Source organism: Ichthyophthirius multifiliis (assembly GCF_000220395.1).
Source record: "Ichthyophthirius multifiliis unplaced genomic scaffold scaff_1120509251175, whole genome shotgun sequence".
Taxonomy (NCBI): Eukaryota; Ciliophora; class Oligohymenophorea; order Hymenostomatida; genus Ichthyophthirius; species Ichthyophthirius multifiliis.
Window position 1 is genome coordinate 18,444 of NW_004086132.1, and position 23,136 is coordinate 41,579.

Genomic DNA, 23,136 nt, shown 5'->3' on the forward strand with positions numbered 1-23,136 from the left:
TAAAGTATTAGAGGAATAATTGATATTATTAAAAGTATAAAAAACAGTATATAATATTTACCCATATGTTTTTTGTTATTTTGATATATTATATATGTTCTGTATATATTAAATGTTATAATTTTTATAAATAATATTAATTATGTATGAGATAATTATATTATATATCATTATGTATAGTATAAATATTAATTTCATTATATATTTATAATAGAAATTATATAGGCTAAATAATTTAATCTATCATCAAAACATAATGAAATTAATAATTTAAAATGAAAGTCTTTTTATTCTTGTAGTTTTTGAATCCAAAGTATATAATAATTATTAAAAATATGTTTTCAATTATACTTCCAATAAAAATTATTATTTAATAATTAATAATAAAGTGTTTAAATTCTTAATTAATTTTTAAATATGTTTATTTTACATTTATATAAATAGAGTTTTTATTAATTATAATTAACATTTATTTCTTATAATATTTAACATATAAAGTTTATAAAATTAAATTTGCTATTATTCTAAAATTATAAAAAAGGAATATAATATTTAGTAAAAAAATGATTAAAATTTAATATGTAAATAAAAAAATATTTTTATATAAATGTAATCAATTTTTGCTTAAATTGTTTTAATTTTTAGTTCTAGTTTTCTAAACACTATCAGCTCTAATATTTTCATCATTATTATCATTATTTTAATAATAATCTTCTTCTTCTTCTTCATCATTTAAATTCTACTTAACAGTCCAAATAAAAATGCATCTATCCCTTTCACTAGAAGTAACTAAAAATTATCCATTAGGCGATAAGACGCATTAATTAATATTATTTAAATGATCAGGATAGCACATCATATATCCGTTTCCAGTTCCGCTTTCGCAAGGATAGTTAAATATTCTTATAGTACCTAAATAAATAATTGAATAAAAATTATAAAAATACAATACCCATTTCATCTGTAACAGCAATACAATTTTTAATAGGAGTGATTTTAAGTATTTTATTTTCATCATTATAATAGCTATGAACACCTTTAGTTTTTTCACTAATTTTAATGCCATCAGAACACCATTCAACATCATGTTCAATATATATAGTATTTATTTTTTTATGATTAGTAAGATCTATAATAGATACTTCTTCGAAATTATCTTTATAGAGTAAATAAGAGTTATCAATTGTAAAATCTACAAATTCGACTGAGGTTGACAAATTATCTATACTGCATAAAAGCTTGAATTTGTTTTCATTATTTGTATTATAAATTTCTATTTTTGCTTATTTATCTTTGCTTTATGTTAATGCAACTGCCAAAAATTATTCATTATTACTTAATTTCATATCTGATATACTACTTTCCATTTTATGATTATTACTAAATATGTAATTTGGATAATTTAAATTTTGAACTGATTGACTAAATTTGCCTTAGGGTACTAAATTTAGCCTTTCCTATTCTTCTTAATTTATTAATATAACTATTTCAGATTCAAACGCTATAAATATTTTTGGTGAAGTTTTACATACTATTAATGATTATGTTTCTTTATTAAAAAACTAATAATGCACTCTTTATAAATTTTTTAAATCCCATACACTAAAAAATCCTTTTTATGTTATTGAATATAAAAATTTCGAATCAGCAGAAAAGCTCTTTTTAAAATTTTTAATTATATAACCTTCTTTTATATTTTATTTTTTACTAATGAACGTGGTATTTCTTAATCATGGCAATTTAAACGAAGATTAATTTGTTGTTATTTTTATTGCTTTTGTACATTCACTTGTTATTGTTACTACTATTATTCGTATTCCTCATCATCAGACTATTATTATTTTTCTGCATATTATTAATTTTACTCTAATTCATTCTTTTTTATATAATATTATAATTTATTTGAAAATTTAAAATTACTTAAATATTTAATTTATTAGCTTCTTCCTCTGTATATTAAGGAAGCATTAATTCATAAATATCACCACTTTTTGTTCCAACTAAAATATATCTATTTTTAATAAATAATAAAATCTATTTTTATTTTCTTTTACTTTTGTCCTATACAAACTGATTAAATATTATATTCAGCAGATTTAACAGCTTCTGAAACAGGTAAATTAGTAATTGAATATTCTTAAACTTTATTAATAATATAATTGTATTCAGAAGGAATTATTTCCCATAAATTAACTCTGCCATCAAGTCCTCCAGAAACAAATAAATTGCTTTCTTTTTTAGCAAATAAACTAGTAATAGGAATTTTTTAATGAGCAAGTTATTTTTAAATAATTTTATTTCCTTCCCAGACATATAAGAATCCATCTTCTGCTGAAGTAATAATAACATCCTAAACAAAAATAATACATAAGAAAGTAGCTCTAAGTTCTTGTTCATCATCTTCTTCTTCATTTTACTATTCTTAATCCTTTTCAGGAAATTCATCTTTGTTTCCATCATCCCTTACAAAATCTGCATTATTTTTTACATTCTCTTTATCTTTTGGGTTTTCAATTTCTAAAGGCTAAAATGATAAAATAGAGCCTTTTTTTGAAAAACATATATATCTGTATATTATATATATATATATAAGTATTAATATACCATTGAATTTCCACAATGACATATGTTAAATACCACAGGTTATAAATTTATTAATAGAATTTGGCAAAAAAGATAAATCTTTAATTTTATACGGTAAAGTATAAGGAAAATTGCAACATCCAAGTATTTAAGGAGCTCCTGAATCAACTAAATAAACACACATAGTATAATCATTGGTTAATGCTACTACACATATATGTCTATTATTATGAGCAAATTTTGCCTTTAAAATCATAGGGCTATTTGTTAGTCGCATTGTTCTAATACATGTTCTACTACATATATCCCATATTAGTATTTTAGCTTGTATTTCTACTGTTCCAGCAACCAAGAATTTCTTATTATCTGATAAACTAAAACAAGATATTTAAGGGAATGTACTATTTTGCGAAGCATCTAATTTAATGAATTCTTATTTTAAAGCTTTATTTGTTGTTTTTTTAATTTTAATGTATTTTATATATTTTACTTAAAAATTATTCATCGTCAGTAAAATTATTTTTAAAAGCTGGGACAGTTTTTTAATTTTGATCATCAAATTAATCTCCTTTAAAAACAACTAAATTACATCCTGCTATATATAATATATTTTCATCATAGTCATAAAAAAGATTATTATATCTTTAAAATATATAAATAAACTTATTTTTTTAAATAAAAACCTATTATAAGCTTTTCTTCCAATAGCATTAGATAGTTATAATTCTATAGAACTTTCTTTAGTGTCTTCTATTTAAGAACAAACTTCCGCTATTTCTCCTCTTTAAGGAAGCACTTCATTAATAAGATTATTAAATTTATCTTTGGTAACAAGTTCAGCAAAAATATCAGGTTAATCTAATCTATGGTTAATATTATCCAAATCCCACAATTGCTCTTCGCTTTTAAGTTTCCATTTCATCACGCATTCATCTGTAATTCCTGATGTGAATAAATATTCGAAAGTTCCTGGCGAGTTTTCGCATTAATTTACAAAAGAAACATGAGCTGAGTAACTTTTTGCTAAGCACATATAATTAGGCTTGTTTTATTGATTTTAGAAATCCTTATCCGAATATAGGCATTATTATTTAACTAAATGTAAATCTCCTTTTATACTTCCACATATTAATGTATTACCTGAGCTTAACATTACTGACATATAAGGAGGCTGTGTATTATGGCCTACTAATTAGTTGTTATTATTTGAAGAACTTCCTTGTTAAGTATTTCCAAATCCTAAATTATTGTTTGCATTTGAATTAATATAATTTCCAAAAATATCTTTTATACCTTCATCAGGAATCAATAATTAAGAATAATATTAGTACTATGCTACTAAAGAATTTGGGAAATTAAATATTTACCATTAAATACTTTTTATGCTATCCCATAATTTTACTGCTTAATTATTTTTAATGTCCCATACCATATAATGTCCTTATTAATCATGATTTATTCTCACTAAATAATTATCAACCAATTAATAATATATGAGAAGGAAATCTTCATCTTTTGAAAATGTCATAAAATAAACGGCACAACCTTTAATATTTTTAATAATATTAAAGCTAAAATTTATTTAAAAACAATAAAAGATTTACCATATGCATTTGAATCTGTTCTATAACTTTCATATACACTGGGACATCTTATATCAATAAGCTTTTAATAAGTATTTTTTTCGTTTCGTCCTTTGTTTTTATGACTAGCTCTATTTGTATAAATTGAAATATATGAGCCTTCCTTTTCAAACTTGCTTTCAAATTCTTTAGACTGCCTTGAATTGTCAAAAGAAGCTGCCATAAAGTCACCTTTTTAAGTAAATTAAATATTTAAAACTGCTGTTTTTCCATCATTCATTATATTTAAGCAATCTAAAGAAGGAGGTTCATATTTCTCTGCTAATTTTCCCATTTTATTTTTACTTATTTTTGAATCGAAAATTCTTATTGTTCCACATACAAAACCTATTACTAGTAGAGAGCCGTCTGGAGAAAATTTAATTGCGGAAGGAGTTTTACTCAAAAATTATTAAATTAAAGATTTGTTAGTTTTTATATCAAACATAAACAAATTTCCGTCTTCTCCTACTGTAACCATTATAGGTTCTTCAGGATGTAAGGTAAAATAAATCTGTTTTTTTTATTTTATAAATAAATATTTTTATTTATTTTTTGTTTTTTACTTTTTTATTAAAAATGTTTTCATATAAATTAGTTTTTGTTTATGTATTTTATTATTAACTACTATGGAAGCTTAAGTATTCTGAAATTGTAAATTTAAAGTATTTACTCTACCCATATAAACTTAATTAATTTACTTCATCATCATCTTCACTTTCTTCACTATCATCATCTTTTAAACCTCCTCTTTATGTTTATTTATTTTCAAATTAATTATATTTTAAAAATAATATTACCTTATTATAGCACCTGGCTTTGTATGATAGTCATCCGAAGAAGCTTTTTTAAGAACAGACTAATCTAATTCGAAAGTTGCTTCTAGAATAGAACCGTTTCTAGTTCCAATTAAAATTGTTGGCCACTATTTTTTTTATTATTCGTCTATTTTATTTGATTTAGAAATAGATTTTAATGCTTAAGATGTACTTTTTTTATTATTTAAGTTATTTTTTTATTATCTCATATTACAAAAATAAACATCTATAGATTAAGCGGATAGATTTTTCATTTCTTAAAGAGTTTTATTTTTAGTAAAGTAATCAAATTAAGCTAGTTTCTTTGTTGATATTTCATTTATTTAATTAAATTTAGTATCCCATATTTTTATAAGTTCATCTTCTCCAGCAGTAATAATAAGTACATATTCTTCAAAAGCCTTTATTTTAAAAATAAAAAATAAATAAAATATATTTATAAAAAAAAATAAAAAATTACAGTAAAAATTTTAATGCAATTGATCATTTTAGAATGGGCCCTTTCTTTAACAGGAATATATTTATTACAAGTAATAAGAATTAAATCTCCGTAGTTATTAGCAGCAATAATATCAGTTTCAATTTTTTCATTGAGCCAATAACTTAAATAATCGACACAAGTAATACAACAATTAGCTCCATGAACACTCTCATTAGAAGCATTCACTACAAGTTTTCTTAATAAATTTCTACCATTTAATTCCCAAACCGTAATATTTTAAGTTCCACAAGTAACTAGTTCATATTTATTATAAGGATTAAAACAAACATCGAAAATATGGTATTATCCGCTATTTCTAAGAGCTATTATTTCTTCAGTTTTCCAATTAGTGACTTAAATAGAAAAATTAATATCCATTCCAATAGAAACTATTATACTCGAATTTTACGAGAAAGCAATTGTTACAATCCCATTTTTATGAAAAGTTGGAAGTATTTTAAGAGGCTCACAATTTAATACATTCCAAATATGAATACTAGGTTTTGAAGCTGCTTCTCCTGTTGCAACTATAAATTTTAATTATTAAACTACCATACAAGTGATTTTTGATTTATGACCTTCATAAAAAATTTGTTTATTTTTAGCAGGATTATATACTATTCCAACTCTAGAAGTAAAATAAACGAAATTTCTTTCACAATTATCATGAGATTAGTCATAATTTAATTCGTTTGAAACTCCTTAGTCAGCAGAAGTCAAACAAACACTTTTATTTTATTAATAGGCTAGAATATTTCGATGTTTACTAAGTTTTTTCAAAATATCTTCTCTATCGAATTTTTTACCTTTCTTTTTTTTACTTACATTTATATTATTATTGTCTTGTTCTTTGTAATTTTTATCATAATATATATGGGCATAATATAAAGTTCTTCTTTTATCAAAAGCTTAAAATCCATATATAAAATCTAATTCAAGACTTGCTTAAGGAGGCCTTTTGTGCAAATGATTCTAGTCTTGTAGATTCGGGATTTAGTTTTATAAATGCAAATTTAATGTTTTTTAGTTTGTTCCTCTGAAAAGTAAAAAAGTATCTCTAAAAGCATCTGAAATATAATTATTCTTCCCAATATAACTGTAGGCTAGTTCTCGTATTAGTACATCATCTTTTATTTATGCTACTTTGTTTTCTGTTAATTAACTGGAAGGAAGAAAATTCTTCTCCTCTTGGAATGGCTTAGAAAAATCATTGTAATCATTTATGAAATCTACTTGCCATTCTATTATAGTATTATCTTGTGATCCTAACGAAAAAAATATATCTTGACTTTTTGTCATTAGTAATCTCGATATTTATGAGGCGTGTCCTTTCAAGAAACCTCCACAATTTGATTCTAATTATTCATGATCTCTCCAAAAAAATAAATATCCAGATTCTCCTGCAGCTAAGAATACCTTTTTTTTATATATATTTTTTTATTAATTTTTTTTCATTACTTTTATATCTCCTCCAATTATAATAGGTAGCAAAGAATCAGCATAATTTTTAGTATGTAAAGGATACCTCATATTCCATATAGTGCAGTTTATTTTTTCGTTTTCTTGTTAAATATTTTTGCTTTTAAGATCCGGTAATTCCACTTTATATTAGTTTCTCATATTTGTTCCTATTAAAAAACTCTTATTATCATCTAAGAAGTCAATAGAAATAGGAACTTCTTCAAGTTATAGTTTTTTCGGGTTTACTTAAAAATAACTATTATTACTTAAACTAAAAAGATAAACTTGACAATCTTAGCAGGCAGCAATTAAATAATATGTATCACTAGAAAATTTTAAATCCATAATCATTTATTTGCAATCATAAGATCTTGGAGATTCCTCCCTTTATTTTTATTTTTAATATAATATATAAATATATATCAATTATTTTTATGTTTTTTTATTTTTTCTGTAATTTCTTTTTAAAAACTCAATTAAAAAAAAAAAAGGCAGTATCCTTTTTTTTTTCGCCTTATATTTTTGTAGATTGAGTTCATAAAAATAAATAAAAATAAATAATATATTCTATATATTATTTAAAATACCAATCAATCCTCATATAGATATGCCCATTATTGCATCCAACAGCAAATACTGTGCCTCCGTCTTCAAAATTAACACAATCCATAGCAGTAATAGGTTTTTCTTGTCCAATAGTCCAAATATCAACTATTTCATGCGTTTCAAGGGAGAATCCGTAAACAACTCCCGATTATCCAGCTACGAATAATATTTTATCATCATTTTCTGGTCTTTCAAGGATACACATAGCATTTAGATTACCATTTAATTTAGTGATAAAGTTAAGCCTATTAGCATGCATTTTCTAAATGAATTTATTTGAAGTCCATTCTTGTTTCTAATTAAGTTTAATTTCTATAATATCACCATAAGTCGTTGATACTAGTAATTTATCATCTGCAATTAGAATATCTGCAATATTATAATTAAAAAGTTTAAACGCAAAGGTAGTTAGATCTATATTTTTAATATTAATTTTCATATTTAAATCCCAAAAATGTATAGTAGAAGCTTCTGTAGCTATAATTATCCCATATTAATAAGTAATTATACATAAAATAGCATTTTAGTTCTTATACATGCTTTCTTTTTAGTCTTAATCCATATTCCACCACATATATACAGATCCATCTACATGCCCTGTTATTAATACTATACATGCTTCTGATTATTATTAGAATGCTTTCAAATAAGGTTGATTGTTGTTCATTCGGACTGCTGCAGCGCATGTTATTTCACTTATTTGAGAATTTTCACGGGTGTTTAATGATATTTCTGCTTGTTAAAAATGACCATTTTGATAATGTAACATTAAAATTTTTCGAGACGTTACAACTATAAATGAATTTTAATAATCTTCTATCATACTTTCGTATAATGGTTATTAGCTTTCTAAGTGAATTAAATATTAATTTACTTCCATTCGATCATGATTACTTTCGTTTTACCTTTTAGAATTTTCTTTGTATATTTTTTTATTTTACTTTATTGATTTTTTTTTTTTACTTTTTGTTATTGTCTTGTAATTTTAGTTTGATTTTTTATCTAGCTTTTCAAATGATCCTATGTAATTTCTTATTGTTAGAAGCTCAATCGTAGGTTCTTCAACAAAAGTACTTAAAGTTAAAGTATAATCCTTTACACTATAAATAAGTATAGGAGAATCTAATCTTAAACCACAACTAGCTATAAATTCGTCATCCCTAAAAAAAGTTATAAATGATATTCCTTTTTAATGAATTCCCTTTATTACCCCTAAGTTTTATAAAGTATCTGGATCCCAAACATGAATATGTGGTTTATCACCTAATTCTCCGCTAGCAACTAAACGATTTTTTTTCGAAACCGCTAAACAAATAACTTCTCTATCATGTTCTAAATAATGCTATTAGACTTTAATCTAAAAATATTTATATTAATATCTTTTTTTTTAAAAATAAAAAATTACTTAAGGATAAAAAATAACAACAATACAGGCTGTAAAATAGAGTATTCTTTCTGACTTTTAATTATTATTAGGCCGAATATATTCGATAGGATGATTTACATCTTATGAACGGAATCCATAAACCCAATTTATTTTGCAATAAGTATCTTTTTGGCTTGTACTATTAGTATTAGACCTGTTTAAATAAAAAAGTTTTTTCGATAATGCACTCAACCAATCAATTTTTTATTAATATTTTTTCGAATTTATTATTTAACCTAAAGATTTTACTTCAAAGCGGCCTTTTTTATCATCAAAAAGCATATTTCCGACTTGCTATTATTTCGAATTTTTACTTTCAGGCAATTACTTGTCTATTGCATTCATAAATTAGTTTATTTCGTCCACTTTTGCACACCATTTTAACATTTGAGATATATTTACACGCGAATCATCATTAAAATGTTTGCCTAAGAAATCTGATATTTCTTCTTCATTCACTTCTGAGTCTACTCCATACATTTTAAAAGCTGCGTTGCAACACGAAATCATCATGAATTCCAAATCTATAATACTTAAGCTATTTAATTCATTGAAATCGAATATATCAAATAAAAATCTAAGCTTGTCTTCAAATTTTCCATCCGAAAATATTATTAAACCCGAGAATAGCTCTAAAGCATCTATTAATCCGTTTTTGTCTGTATCCCAAATACTGAATAATTTATCACTTTTATCTGGCTGTCCTAAAATTTAATCAAATTCAGATTATTCTATGGCAAATGTATCACAAACACTTTTAAATGAACCATGATATTCTCTTAATTTACTTAAAGCGGTATTTGTTAATGGGTTTTTTAATGGTTAAGAAGGAATGGAACTTTTAAGTTATTGTATAAAATTTCCCATTTTTCTGTATATTTTTGTGTTTTTTTTATTTTTAAAAAAGTATTTTCTAAAAATTTATTAATTTTCTTATTTTTTTATTATTATTATTTTAAATTTATCTAATTTAAACTAGATTTTTTATAAATTTTTTAAAAATGATTTTAACTAATTTATGAATTAAACTATTAAAAATAGCTTTATAAAGTTAAAATATTTATTTATATTTATATTAGAAATATAAGAAAGTGATGAATTTATAGTTATGTGTATTAAATACTAAAATAAATATAATTAAATTTTTTGCCTTTACTTTACTTTTATTTAATTTTATTTTTTATAAAAATTAAATAAGTTAATTATGTTGAATATAAATTAATATAATATATAATATAATTTTTTATTAAATATTAAAGATTATGAAAAAAAAAAAAATTACAAATATATTTTTTCATATATCTTACAAAGCATTTAAATAATAATTAAAATAGTTTTAAATATTTTAGCAATATTTATAGCTTTTTATATATACATAAACTTTTAAGTCCTAATAGAAATAAAAAATAATAAAGAAAAGTAAAATAATAAATTAAAATTTACATTAATATATTTATTTTCTGCATTAAGTAATATATTAATTCCTTTTTCGATAATTTTAACTCCTTTAATATCAGCAGAATTTATAATCCAAATTCTTTCCCTGTTTTTAACATTAATTAAAATAACTTAATTTCTAAGGAAAATTAAAGCTTCCTACTTTCTATATTTATTAAGTAAAATGTAAGACTTAAAAAAAATTTAATCTTTAAATTTTCCTCTTTTTAGTCTAAATATTTCAGCTTACATTTCGCTATCAATTTCATTATATTCTTAAAAAAACTATTCGTATTCATAAAAAACTCTTATTTATCTTAATCTTTAATCATTTGGCTTAGAGTCAAAATACATAGCTGTATTTTTAAAACCTTCAGCAGTTTTCGAAATAGCGTCTAATATTCCTGATACAGGCTTTATTATTACTCCAGAAATACCTTACCAAGTTCCTTTAATAAATCCTTTAATACCATTTTCTTTAGACCCTTATATTGGTTTTTATACTGTACTATATTTATTTTTAAATATTTATTTATTTGAGATAATTTTTTTTATTTACTCTATAACACCACTTTTTACACCATTATATATACAAATTAAACTTTATTCAATCCCTTCAAATGCATCTTTTGGTTTTTTAGATTTTTTTTCATGCCTTTATTAAATAAAATCATCATCCTTTATACAATTAATTTTTTTAATATAAATTATAAAAAAAATAAAAATATTTACAATACATAAATGGGTAATTCCATTTGAAAAAGACCCTGCAATTTTATCAATAGAATTAAATGTTCCACACATAACATTTTTTAATAAACTAGTAGCCCCATATCCTAATCCCATTCCAGCTTCAATGGGTCCTTAAACTAATCCTTAAATAGGTTTTTGTATAAAATCTTTTACACCTGTAGAAACATTACTAAATAGTTTTATCGGATTTCCAATTATATTTAAACTTCCTAATAGATTCAAAATTTAAGGTATTATTTATTGTTTATAATTATCTATTAATTTTTATGATATTCCTTATGTTGTGTCAAATATATTAAGTAATTCTATCCCTTTTAATGTAACAATGGCATCTTCTATATTTGTTAATGATATTCCTACTGCACTTGCAAATTATTTTACGAATTCAAAAGAATTTTCCACTTTCTATATATTTGGAATCATTTTAAAATTAAAAGATATGTTAATGTTTATTGGAGATATTAGAATTTTCTTTATATAAATAGGAAGGTTAATAGAATTTTCATTTTATTTTATTATTTATTTTTCTTAATCTTATAAATTTTATATTTCTTATATTAATGTTTCTTTTTATATTTCCTCTGTATCTTAAAAAAACTATAATAATTCTTATATTATATCTAGTTCTACCCTTAACATAATAGGCTAATTTATATATAATTATTAAATAAGAATTAAAAAAAAATACTTCAATATCAAAAACTAATTAATCTATATGATGAGGTTATTTCTTTAATAAAATATTAAGAAATGGTTTTTTTTTGTTTTTTTTTAAGGTGTAAATAAAACAGGATATTCCGAAATTTAATTAACATTATTATCAATATTAATATATTTTACTTATATCTAAATAACATTTTCCATATTATCTTGACATAAATATACTATTTCAGTTTATTCAAATTATAAATAAATCAATTCTATACATTTTTTATTCACTTATTTTATATTATTGTTAATTATAGAAATTCCCATTTTATTAATTGAAAGATTGAAATAATTTTATATTTATTTTTCTTTTTAAACTATTTATTTTTAATTTATATTTTATACATTTTCTTCATCATCTTCGAATATAATTATTTTTGTCCCTTAATATATACTAATTGTATATTTAATATAAAATTCTTCAAAATCTCCTTTTATTAGTATTTTTTTCGACTCTAAAATATCAGGATAAACAGTAATAAATCCATCATTATATTTTTAATTTTCTAAAACTCTTAATACTACATCAAATTCTTTATTATTTTCTAATTAATTCCAAGCAAAATATATACTTTCTCCTTTATTCAAAACTGCAGGAATATAAAGAGTATCTACAATGATTTTATTTGAATTATTTATAAGTTTATAAGGTGCATTTTCTTCTGGAATTTCTTTAATTATTAATACATGTGAAAGAATCCTTTAAATATTTATAATTTTTTTTATTTCTTTTTTAGAATTTCTCATACTTAAATAAACATTATCATTTATACTAGATAAATTTATTTCATAAGTTTAAATCTCTTCTTTATCATCGTCTTATTATTTTATATGATTTTATTATTCATTTTGTAATTCTTTATTTTCGTTTTATTAATTCTTTTTTTTTTATTCATAATTTATATTTTAGTTATTACTAAGATTTAAATTTTTATTTTATTCTAATTGCTAATATGTTGATATTATTATGTTTTCATTTTCATTTTAAATAAAATATAAAGCACATGTTTCTTCTGGATTTAATCTTTCTTAATGAATCTTTTATTTTATTTATATAGAAAATTAGCATTTATTCATTATTTTAATACTAGGAGATAATATTATTTGTTTTATGTATAAATGATTCTATATGTTTTTTATTTATACATCTATATATAATGGAAAATTTATTTCTATTTCATTTTTATTTAAATCTACTTATATGTAATCTTATTTTATTCCCAATATATCTATTTATTTATTATTTATACTTCCTATTATTATATTATTAATATTTTCACTTAATATTATATTTTCTTTATCTAATATTTCGTCTTCGTAAATAGGTTATTATCCTGGAATTTTTTTTATTTATTTATTTATCTTTGTAAACAATTCAAGTTGGTATCCACTTTTATTTATTACTATAGATTTTGAATATATGAAATATTCTCTAGCTAATTTTGACGGATTTTAATATACACATAAGTAAGTATAAGAATCTTCATCTTATTCTTTTTTTATTTTATATTTATAAATATTTATAAAATATATTTTAATAAAAACCTATTCCTTTTATTTTTATTTTTTCTAAAGATTATCCCTCATATAACAATTCTTCTTAACTCCAAAAAAATCCCTCACAACGAAATTTTAAATATAATTTTTAATGTAAGGGAACATCGTAAAATTCAAGAAATTCTCCTTAATTAATTTATTAGCTTAAAAGTGTTTCCTTATTTTATCCTAGTAATTAAATATAAGAACTTTTAGGTAAAAAGTTCCAAAACTTATAAGGAGGTTAAAAGACACACATGAATTTTTAAGAATCGAAATAAATATCTAAAATAAAGAATATATTATCTCCAATTTAAATACTAAATTTACTTTCATTATCATTATTATTAATGCTAAAATTTTAATTATCTTAACTATTAATTTAAAAGCTTTAACTTTTTAAATTAAAATCTTTTATATTAATTTATATTTCGGCATAAAGATAATCAATAGGTAAAGGTTCGGAATTTTATGGTGAAATATTTAAAACATAATAATGATTTTAGTAATTTAAATGGATGACAAGATTGTATTTTGTTTAATTTTGAAAAATATAAGGAGATGTAAATGTAAGTATTTTAAAATTAGAGTTATGTAAAATATCGACTTAATAAAATAAAAAAAGTTACTTATAATCACTGCTTAAATTTATTTTTTTAACATTTTTTATTTTACGAACATCCAATTATTTTATTCTATTTAGAGAAAATATATCATTTTTTATAACTAAATTAATACTACTTTTTTAATTTTTTTCATTTTAAATCTCTTATTTTTAAATTAAATACTCCTTTTCTTCATTGCTTTTTGCTAGAACGTAATTTTTTTGGTTATCCGCATTTACTTTTATAGTATGTCCAGTAAAATTCTTTATAATAAATCCAACTTATTATTATGAATAATACAAAGGTTTAATTTCATTTTCAAATTTTTTATTTATTTCTTCATTTTTAATTTAATTCAAAATTTAAAATATTATCCTTAAAAACTATGTCGAGATATTTATAAAAATTCCTTCTTATGATCCTAATTATACATTAAAAATATTCATTTTATTTTCAAAGCTAAATATCATAGATGTTTTTTCAACAAATGGTTCCCATTTAGCACAACACGAATTAAAATAAAATGCTTATATTAAAAACTCAGAAGAACTTTTAAAATCCATATATTAATCAAATAATGCATTCAGAAAAGAATTTTCAATCAAAATTTTTATTATTTAACTACACTAACTATCTGTGTCATCCAAAAAAATTAATTAGAGTAAAGAAATTTGAAAACTTATTTATAAAAAAACATTATTTTCATCTATTTCTTTTATTATTTATTTTTAATCCTCTATATTATTATTTTTTTCTTATTAAAATATTTCATTTAATTAATTCTAATAGAAATTGGCTAAGTCAGAAATAAATAAAATAAATGGATAAGAAATGTTTATAAAAGAATTATGTTTTAAAGAGATTCTTATATTATCTGAATTTTTTATGTTTATTTAAAAACTTAAATCTGTAATTTATCTTTTGTTTATTTTATTAAAATTAATATTCTAATATAGACTTTCAATAATAAGGAAATAAAAAGCAAATTCATTAAACTATAATTATAACTTAAATTATTAATTTAATTCAATATCTCCTTCGCAATAAATTCTTAAAGATAAGACTCTTTTATCGTTTTCATTCAAAAATTAATGAAAAAGAAAATTACTTATATTAAACTTTATTTTTTAATTTTCTTAAATTTCATTTTTTGTCTCTAAATTATTCTCTTCATTATTATAATTTTCTTTATTATTATTATTTTCTTAATTAATTTGAATATCTTTTATTAAAAATTAATATAAATCTAAAATTTATAAAAGAAAATCATTATTAAGTTCTAAATTATTTAATCTAATATATATATTATCTTATTTTTTTAGATTTTAGTGAATTTCTATTTAATTTTAAGTGCATATTTATGCGTTTCCTTTTTTAATAATTTAATTTAAATAGTCGAAATGATCAAATATTAGATTTTATTAACAATTATTCATTAAATTTCCGATAAATGTTTTATATAAATAAAACTTCTTTGTAACATCATAGTAAAAAAAGCCACTATGTAAGCTTCCAAAGCATATTCTGTATTCATTTTCAGGTGTAAAATCTAATTGAAAATTCATTATACTAAAATTAAAAGTCCCTTATTTATTTAAATTCTCGCAAAATATTATCATATTATTTAATTTTATTTAAAAATCTATATTTTAACTTTAACTTTCTACTTGTTATTATTATACTTTTAGATTTTGATAATATTCATTACACTTATCATCGTATAAAATATTTTACTTATAAATTTTATTTAATAGGTTTAAAGTTTTTTATTGTAAATGAAAAATTATTTGGTTTATAACACATTAGATTTTTACTTAATCAGAAAGTATTTATAATTATACTTAAATATTAAATGGTTTTACTATATTAAGAATTGTTTTTTCATCCTCACCATCTATAGTTATGTTTTCTAAATTTATTTCATATTATTCACTATTTAATTCGTTTTGCATTGCTATTTGTTTTATTTATAAACAAATAAAATCTTCATTTTTTTGTATACATTTCATTTATAATCTAGTATTTTTTATTTATAATTGCAAATGAAATTAAATAAATTATTGTTATAATATTTCAATTGATTATTATTACATTATAATTTCATTTTTTTTTTCTAATTATTATTAAAAAATGAATAACACTTGATTTTATAAGTAATCTAATAATCTTAAAAATTATTATTAGTAATAATTTATAGTAATATTATTTATTATTGCTGTTAAATTAATAGAATATTAATTACACATTTGAAATTGGGCTTAAAGTACGTTCATATTTTCTTCTTGTTATTAATTTATTTAATTATTATGAATTAAATAGATTTTTTGAACATTTTATAATTCTAAATTATTTTACTATTAAAGATTAAATGAATTTGTTAAGTCTGATAAAATAATATTTTCAAGATTCAAATTTATGTTTTACTCTTCATTAAGTTTTTAAATATATTATAAAGAAAATTTCTTAAATGTTAATTAATTTTAGCATAAATTAATTTTTTCGTTAATTAGTCTAATTTTAATTTTTTATAAATTAAAATGAACCAAAATTAAAACAATATCATTTTTTTAATTTTAACAAAGAGAATAAATAGAATTATTTTCGTCGTAGTTATTACTATATTTACTATTCTGAATTTTTTTTTATTTTGAATTTTGTTATTCAAATTTTTAAAAGAATAAAAATATTTAATTAACGACACTAGGTTTATAATTAAAAACAAGACATCCGACTTCAAAATTAATACAAACATCAATATTATTATATTTAAGATAGTTTCTATCATGCATATATACATTTACCTAAATAAATTAGTCTTTACATTTGGAAAAGATAATAAAATCTTATTATTTTTATTAATCACTAATAAAATTAAAGTCAATAAAATTTTGATTCGCATATAAATTTTTTAACTAAAAACATACTGTTTAAAAGAAGGTTTATTCTGAATATGTACAGGACAAATCTTAGGCCAATAGATTTAAAATATTATAATCATTTGATTAATTTTATAAATAAATATTAATAAATTCGCAATCAATTTAAGCAAATATTTACTAAATATTTAATTCTTATTCTGTTGAAGATTTTTTTTTTTTTATTTATTATTCAATATTTTATTACTTGGATGTTTCTCTAAGAATCCTAATCCAATCATTAGTTTCTTCTAAATTTTCACAGACTAAATAAATACTTTCGTTTTAACTTATTAACACAAATGCATTTTTAAATTCAACATATATACTTACTTAAGTATCATATTTTATTCTTATATATTATTAGCATTTTTTTTATGCTCGATTTTCATAAAAATACATACAGTTTTTGCTTATTGTTGCCCATTGTTTTTGCCATTTTTTTATATGTTTACCTCTTTTGTATATATATCCTTCTTTAATAATCTTGTCTTCTACTCCAAATATCATTGAATTTCTCTTTTTAAATTACATATTTTTATTTTAATTGATGTTATTATTGTTTTTTCTTTATTAAATTCATAATTATTTTCTTCATTTTCAAGAATTGTTAATAAAGTATAATATATACTTTCATTAAAAGTGGCTTTTATACCAGAAATTTTTACTTTTATGTTAATTTTGGGTTCATTAATATAAGTTTTTTCTGGTAATTTTCCAATAATAATTTCCGAATAAATTGTAAAATCTTAAATAATATTGTTTGTAATACATTATTAATTGATATATTTCATGTTAATATTTTCTAATGAGACAATATATTTTTCTTTAAATAATTATTCCATTCTAGACTAAAGAATATCTTATATTTTTTCATTTTTAATAGATTTTTTTTTCTATAAATTATCACTTTTTACAATTAAATTTCCGACTTGTAAAATAAGAGAATTATTAAAAATTAAAATAGGACTTTTAATGAAAATATTTAATTTTAACACGTTTGTATTTTTATCTAAATTTTGTAATAAATTTTCCATTTATTCTTAAGTTTTGGCTTAAAAATCTTCTATTTTTTTTATTGCTTATTCTTTTAATACTTCATCATCTACAGTAATTCCTTCAATGTAATTTTATAAGGTTTAAAAAAATTCATAATTATATTTTATTTCTATTTAACCAATTTATAATTGAATATCTTATTCTTCTAAATTTATTACTGAAGATTCATTTTATTGGTCTGTTTTTATTGCTTCGTTTTCATGGTTTTTTTTTGTTTCTATTTTTATATATAGAAGGGAATTTTGTATATATTCTTAATTTATTTCTTCGTTGTTTCGTTTTTAGATTATATTAATATATTTATCTTCTTTTTCTTATTATTATTAAATCATTTATATTTAAAAATCTTTTAAATTTCCTTTTATTAACATACCATCATTTTTTATATTTATAGTAGCTTTTAATATATAATAAATATATATTAAAATAATAAATAAATACCATATAAATCATATAAATTAAACTAAACCCCTTTTTTAAGATTTTTTTAACTTTCATTTAATAAAATAGAAAGTCCTTCAAATTTAAACTTTATTTTTAACCAAATGAAATCTGACGGGGCATCCATTTTTTAAGTTTAAATTTCTAAATAATTGTCATCTTCTTTAACAAATTATTAAAATAAGCTTTCTATGTATTCCTTTTCTTATTTTGTTATGAGTTGAAGTTTTTTTGAAGTTGAAAAGCCAAAGAGACGCTTTAGAATTCCTTTTTTTTCTTTTTTGGTTACGTTTTTCATCTAATCTTTTTTGAACTTTTCTGCTACTACGTTTTTAACACATTCAAATAAGTTTTTTAATGAAAGATTTTATACTGTGTATAGGAATAATTTTTTTCTTTCTGCACTTAAATATTCGAAGTTTTTATTCAAAACATAATAATATTCCTCAAACTGTTCTGAGAAAATTTATTTAAGTTATTTTTAAACATCTTCAGTAAATTTGGCTTGATTTTCTTTTTATTGAATTAATTTTAAATTGAATTAGTTTAAAATTTCTATTAAAAAAATAATATTTTATAACTAATTTTATTCTTATTTAAAATCTAATTTATCAATATTAAAAATAATATTATAAGATTATTATTTATATTTGCCTTTTTTTAATTATATTTAATAAAAATATATTTATTTTTCAAAATTTTTTTTCTTTTTAAAAAAAAAAATACTTTAGTTTTATGTTAATCTTATAGTAAAATTAATCAAGAATAAATATTTAACTAAATTATTTGTTCCTTAACCTTATTTCATTATGCAATATTGAAGGTACTATTAAATATAATTTTCGGTTTAATTTTTAAGAATATTCTATTCATCTGGACATACATAAAATCCTAAATTGAATAAAATTAATTTTTTAATAATTGGTAGATTCTAGTTTTGCTTATTTGTTCTATCAATAAATGTTTATTCATCATTTTCGTTTACAGTGAAAATTTTTAATTCTTATAAGCAAATTCCATAAGAATTTTATATATATTTATATTAATTATTATCTTCATATTCTATTCTTATATGAATATTAGAAATTTTTAAATAAATATTGTCTAAAATTCTTATTACTAATCTATCTATGTAACATTAATTGATTATACTTGATTATTTTTAATTTATTTAAGATAGCTTTGTTAGCTTGTCTAATAATTATAATGCGTAAATGTTTAATTATTCAATTTTATTTTCTAATTTATCATATTAATTAAAATTCCATTTTTCATTTTTTTATAAATTCAAGACTAAAAATAAACCATCTAATTCCATTTTCACTGCAGATTTGCTTAAATTGTAAAATGGGATTTTTAATGAAAGTTTATTTATGTTAGAATATATTAAATCAAAAGGCAAATCTTATAATATTTTTTGACTTAATTTAAGATTTTCTATTGATATTTAACCTGTAAGTATGCCTACTTCTAAGTTTTTTGTATCTAATTATTCAATATATTATCCTATTGTTTAGTTTATTATTTTTAATATTAATTTATCAATCATTTTTTAACTTTTTATATTAATTAAAATAAATATATTTTTTTTATATAGAAACTAAAATATTGAAGTGAGTGTATTTTATTTTTAAAAAATAAAAAATATTGAATATATATTTACCCGAAAAATAATTAAAAAAAAAAACATATATATAAAAATTATTATAAAAATTTTAATATTATATTATCTGAATATGAAACTTACCAAAATCAAATAATAAATAAATAAAAAATAGAATTTTTTATATACTGTCTAAAATTAAAAAAATAGCGTTTAAATTGATAATTTTACATTTAATTTTTTTTTATAAAAAAAAATTAGATGTATATAATAAAAAAAAAAATTAAAATAGCAAAATATATAAAGATAATAAAGCTAAATAAAATAAATAATGAATAATAAATTAAAAGAAATGAAATTAATATAGAAAATACAAAAATAGTATTTATATAAAAATATAAAAATATAAATATATATATATATATATATATATTTATATATATATAAAAATATAAATATTTATTCATCATTTTTTTAAAATATACTATTTTATAATTTAAAAATAATAAGAAATGATTATTTGTTAATTATTATATATTTTTTTATATTATAAAAAAAAATAAGTATCTTTTAATAATTTAATAAAAACTTAAATCAAAACTATATCACTTAGTGTTATCTACTCCACAAAAAAAGCATATCAAATCACTTTCTGTGTTTCCCTTTTAAAAATATATATTTAATATTATTTTAATTAATATAATACATAAACAATTGCATCTTTTAATTTATATAAAGGAATTTCATCTTCTATATCAACATCTAAACTTGCAAATAGTAACTTTGTAAAATATTCAACTAAATCTTAAACCATATAGTCATCATCACCTTACTTAGGTAGAATTTTATCCAAGCATATTTCACATAATTCACTTATTTCTTCTTTAGCAAGGGTTCCACTTTTATCAGTATCAGCCACTTTGATAAAAATATCAACTTTAGATTCTAGTGTTTTTCCTGAAACTCCATTAAGAATGTCAACAAATTAATTCCAATTAATAAAGCTTTCATAATTACACATTCTTCGAATAATTTCTTCACTTTAAGATGATATTTTATCTATACCGTGTTCAAAAGTTTTAAAATCAATTCCATTTTTGTATACATCTTTCCAATTCATTCTTTATATAGAAACAGTTAAAAGTGCTTTATATAAAATATAAATAGAATGTAAATCATGTCTTGAAAGTTCATATCTTGTTAATATCCTTGGAATATTTTTTATAAATAATTCTCTGTTTATTGATTATATTTATTTCATTGCTTATTCTGTTGTATAATATCTTTTTTGTTTTAATTTTTGTTAATTTTTTTTTTTATTATATATATAATGTTTTTTACTTTTTAATATTTTCCTGTATATAATTTCTGCCTTTTTAAACGGGTTTTTTCATCATGTCTAAAATGCAATTATATTCATCAAGCTTTTCCTTAATAATTTTTTCTTCTTATTTAAAATTATTTTTTTCTAAAAATATATCTACATAATGGGCTATTTATTTAAGATCTGATTTTTTGTTATTTCAAAACAAAAATAAAATATTAACTATAATATATTTTTAAAAAAATACTTTTAGTAATCTTATTTTCTGGATTATTTCCAAAAGAAGATGAAGCTTCTACTTCAAGAATTTATTTTTAAAATTAATTAAGTTATTTGTCATATTAATCTTCTATGTTTTATAACTTTTTTATTTTAGGAGAGTTTAAACTATCTGCAAATCCTTTTATTATATATTCGGGATTTCGATTATATGTAAGAACATTAGCTATTTTTTAGACATATTTTTTATTTTTTTCATATTGGTGTTATTCTTTTGTTTATATTTTCTCTCTTTTATATTATATTTGATTTGTAAATTCATATTATTTTTAGATTTTTTTGCTTATTATTTCATTTATTACTCTCCTTATATCATTTTTTGCTTTTTATGAACAATTAACTCTATCAATTCCACAAAAACCTCCGCTAACTCCTACAAAAATAGGTTATTTTGTACTATCAGGTTGTTTTATTATATCCATATGGTCATGTATTGGTTATCCATTTTCTAGAAATAAATATATATCTTTAGAGTTAATACCGAATTAAAATTTAATGTAACTTTTGAATTTTTTGAAGTCTTTTTTTAATTATTTTTCGCTAATCATATGTTCAATATGAGGTAATTCTAAAAATATATAGATAAGATTATTTTTCCTTTTAACTTATTCAAGGTTGCTTATAAAAACTATCAAATATTCATTTAGTTAATTTGGATAATAATAATCTTAAACACTTTTATATTTATTTTCTTATTATATAATTGGGATTACTTTTTTATTTTATTCTTATAGATTTGCTTTTTTGATTTCTTGAAATAATGATTTTTATTACTTTTATATATTATTATTTGTAGATGCAGTTTAAAAATTTTAATCAAGACTCGCACTTCCTATACTTTAAAACATTTTCTAAGCTGAATTATCCGTTTATGTTTCCAAATATTCCTTTTATATTTATTATGTATTAATATACTATTTATTCAAATAACTTGTAAACTATTAGTTTTTATTTATTTTAGTAATAAAAAAATCCTTTTTTTTATATTCTAAAGGCTTTAGTTTATTAATCTCGTACATTTTTTCATCTTACTCAGAATTAATTTAAACTTTATTCAAAGTGAATTTATCGTACATTGATTTTACGAAATTCTATATGTTTTCTTTAGTAGAGACTAAACCGGAACATGTATGGTATTTAATTTTTTATTCTTTTTATAAATTCATTTTTTGTTAATTTTAATATATTAATCTTGTCATAAATACATTTTATGAATTAAAATTCGATTAAGCATTTTAAGCATAAATTTAATTTAAATCTGAGAAACGTTTTTTTTTGAAATCAATATAAAAATTTTTATTTGTCTTGCTTAAAAAATTTATATTAGTTTAAGCTTAAGTATTTTTATCTAAATTCTAAATAGCTTTATTTATTTTATTTTCAAATTATTCCTCTTATGTTTTTTATTTTAATAATGCAGAGGTTGGATATTTTATTTACTTTTCACTTTTTTATTCTAATTATTTTCTTATAGATAAT

General features: G+C 19.9%; 2 protein-coding genes across 2 annotated transcripts, besides 9 other annotated features; both read right to left on the reverse strand. All coding sequences in view use genetic code 6, as the record gives it.

The window, feature by feature from the left end:
- The first annotated feature begins 139 nt into the window (after window positions 1-139).
- Window positions 140-201: a microsatellite.
- Window positions 202-613: 412 nt separating this feature from the next.
- Window positions 614-11,610, reverse strand: IMG5_154060 (PH domain protein; the record flags this gene model as incomplete). Its single annotated transcript, XM_004030706.1, has 17 exons — window positions 614-912; window positions 953-1,238; window positions 1,709-1,876; window positions 1,921-2,011; window positions 2,055-2,544; window positions 2,605-3,027; window positions 3,074-3,225; window positions 3,267-3,822; window positions 3,877-4,128; window positions 4,188-4,879; window positions 5,006-5,424; window positions 5,484-7,350; window positions 7,553-8,387; window positions 8,535-9,868; window positions 10,685-10,942; window positions 10,994-11,112; window positions 11,167-11,610. 17 exons carry the CDS (start codon window positions 11,608-11,610, stop codon window positions 614-616), a joined length of 8,685 nt encoding a protein of 2,894 aa, XP_004030754.1.
- Window positions 4,712-4,760: a microsatellite.
- Window positions 6,923-6,955: a microsatellite.
- A 1,121-nt stretch (window positions 11,611-12,731) lies between the features above and the next one.
- Window positions 12,732-12,783: a microsatellite.
- A 2,420-nt stretch (window positions 12,784-15,203) lies between these two features.
- Window positions 15,204-15,248: a microsatellite.
- A 3,722-nt stretch (window positions 15,249-18,970) lies between these two features.
- Window positions 18,971-19,005: a microsatellite.
- A 1,405-nt stretch (window positions 19,006-20,410) lies between these two features.
- Window positions 20,411-20,460: a microsatellite.
- Window positions 20,448-20,513: a microsatellite.
- Window positions 20,458-20,500: a microsatellite.
- Window positions 20,514-20,659: 146 nt separating the features above from the next.
- On the reverse strand, window positions 20,660-21,174 carry IMG5_154070 (leucine rich repeat protein; the record flags this gene model as incomplete). Its single annotated transcript, XM_004030707.1, has 2 exons — window positions 20,660-20,716; window positions 20,761-21,174. The coding sequence occupies 2 exons, from the start codon at window positions 21,172-21,174 to the stop codon at window positions 20,660-20,662; spliced, it is 471 nt and encodes a 156-aa protein (XP_004030755.1).
- Window positions 21,175-23,136: the final 1,962 nt, after the last annotated feature.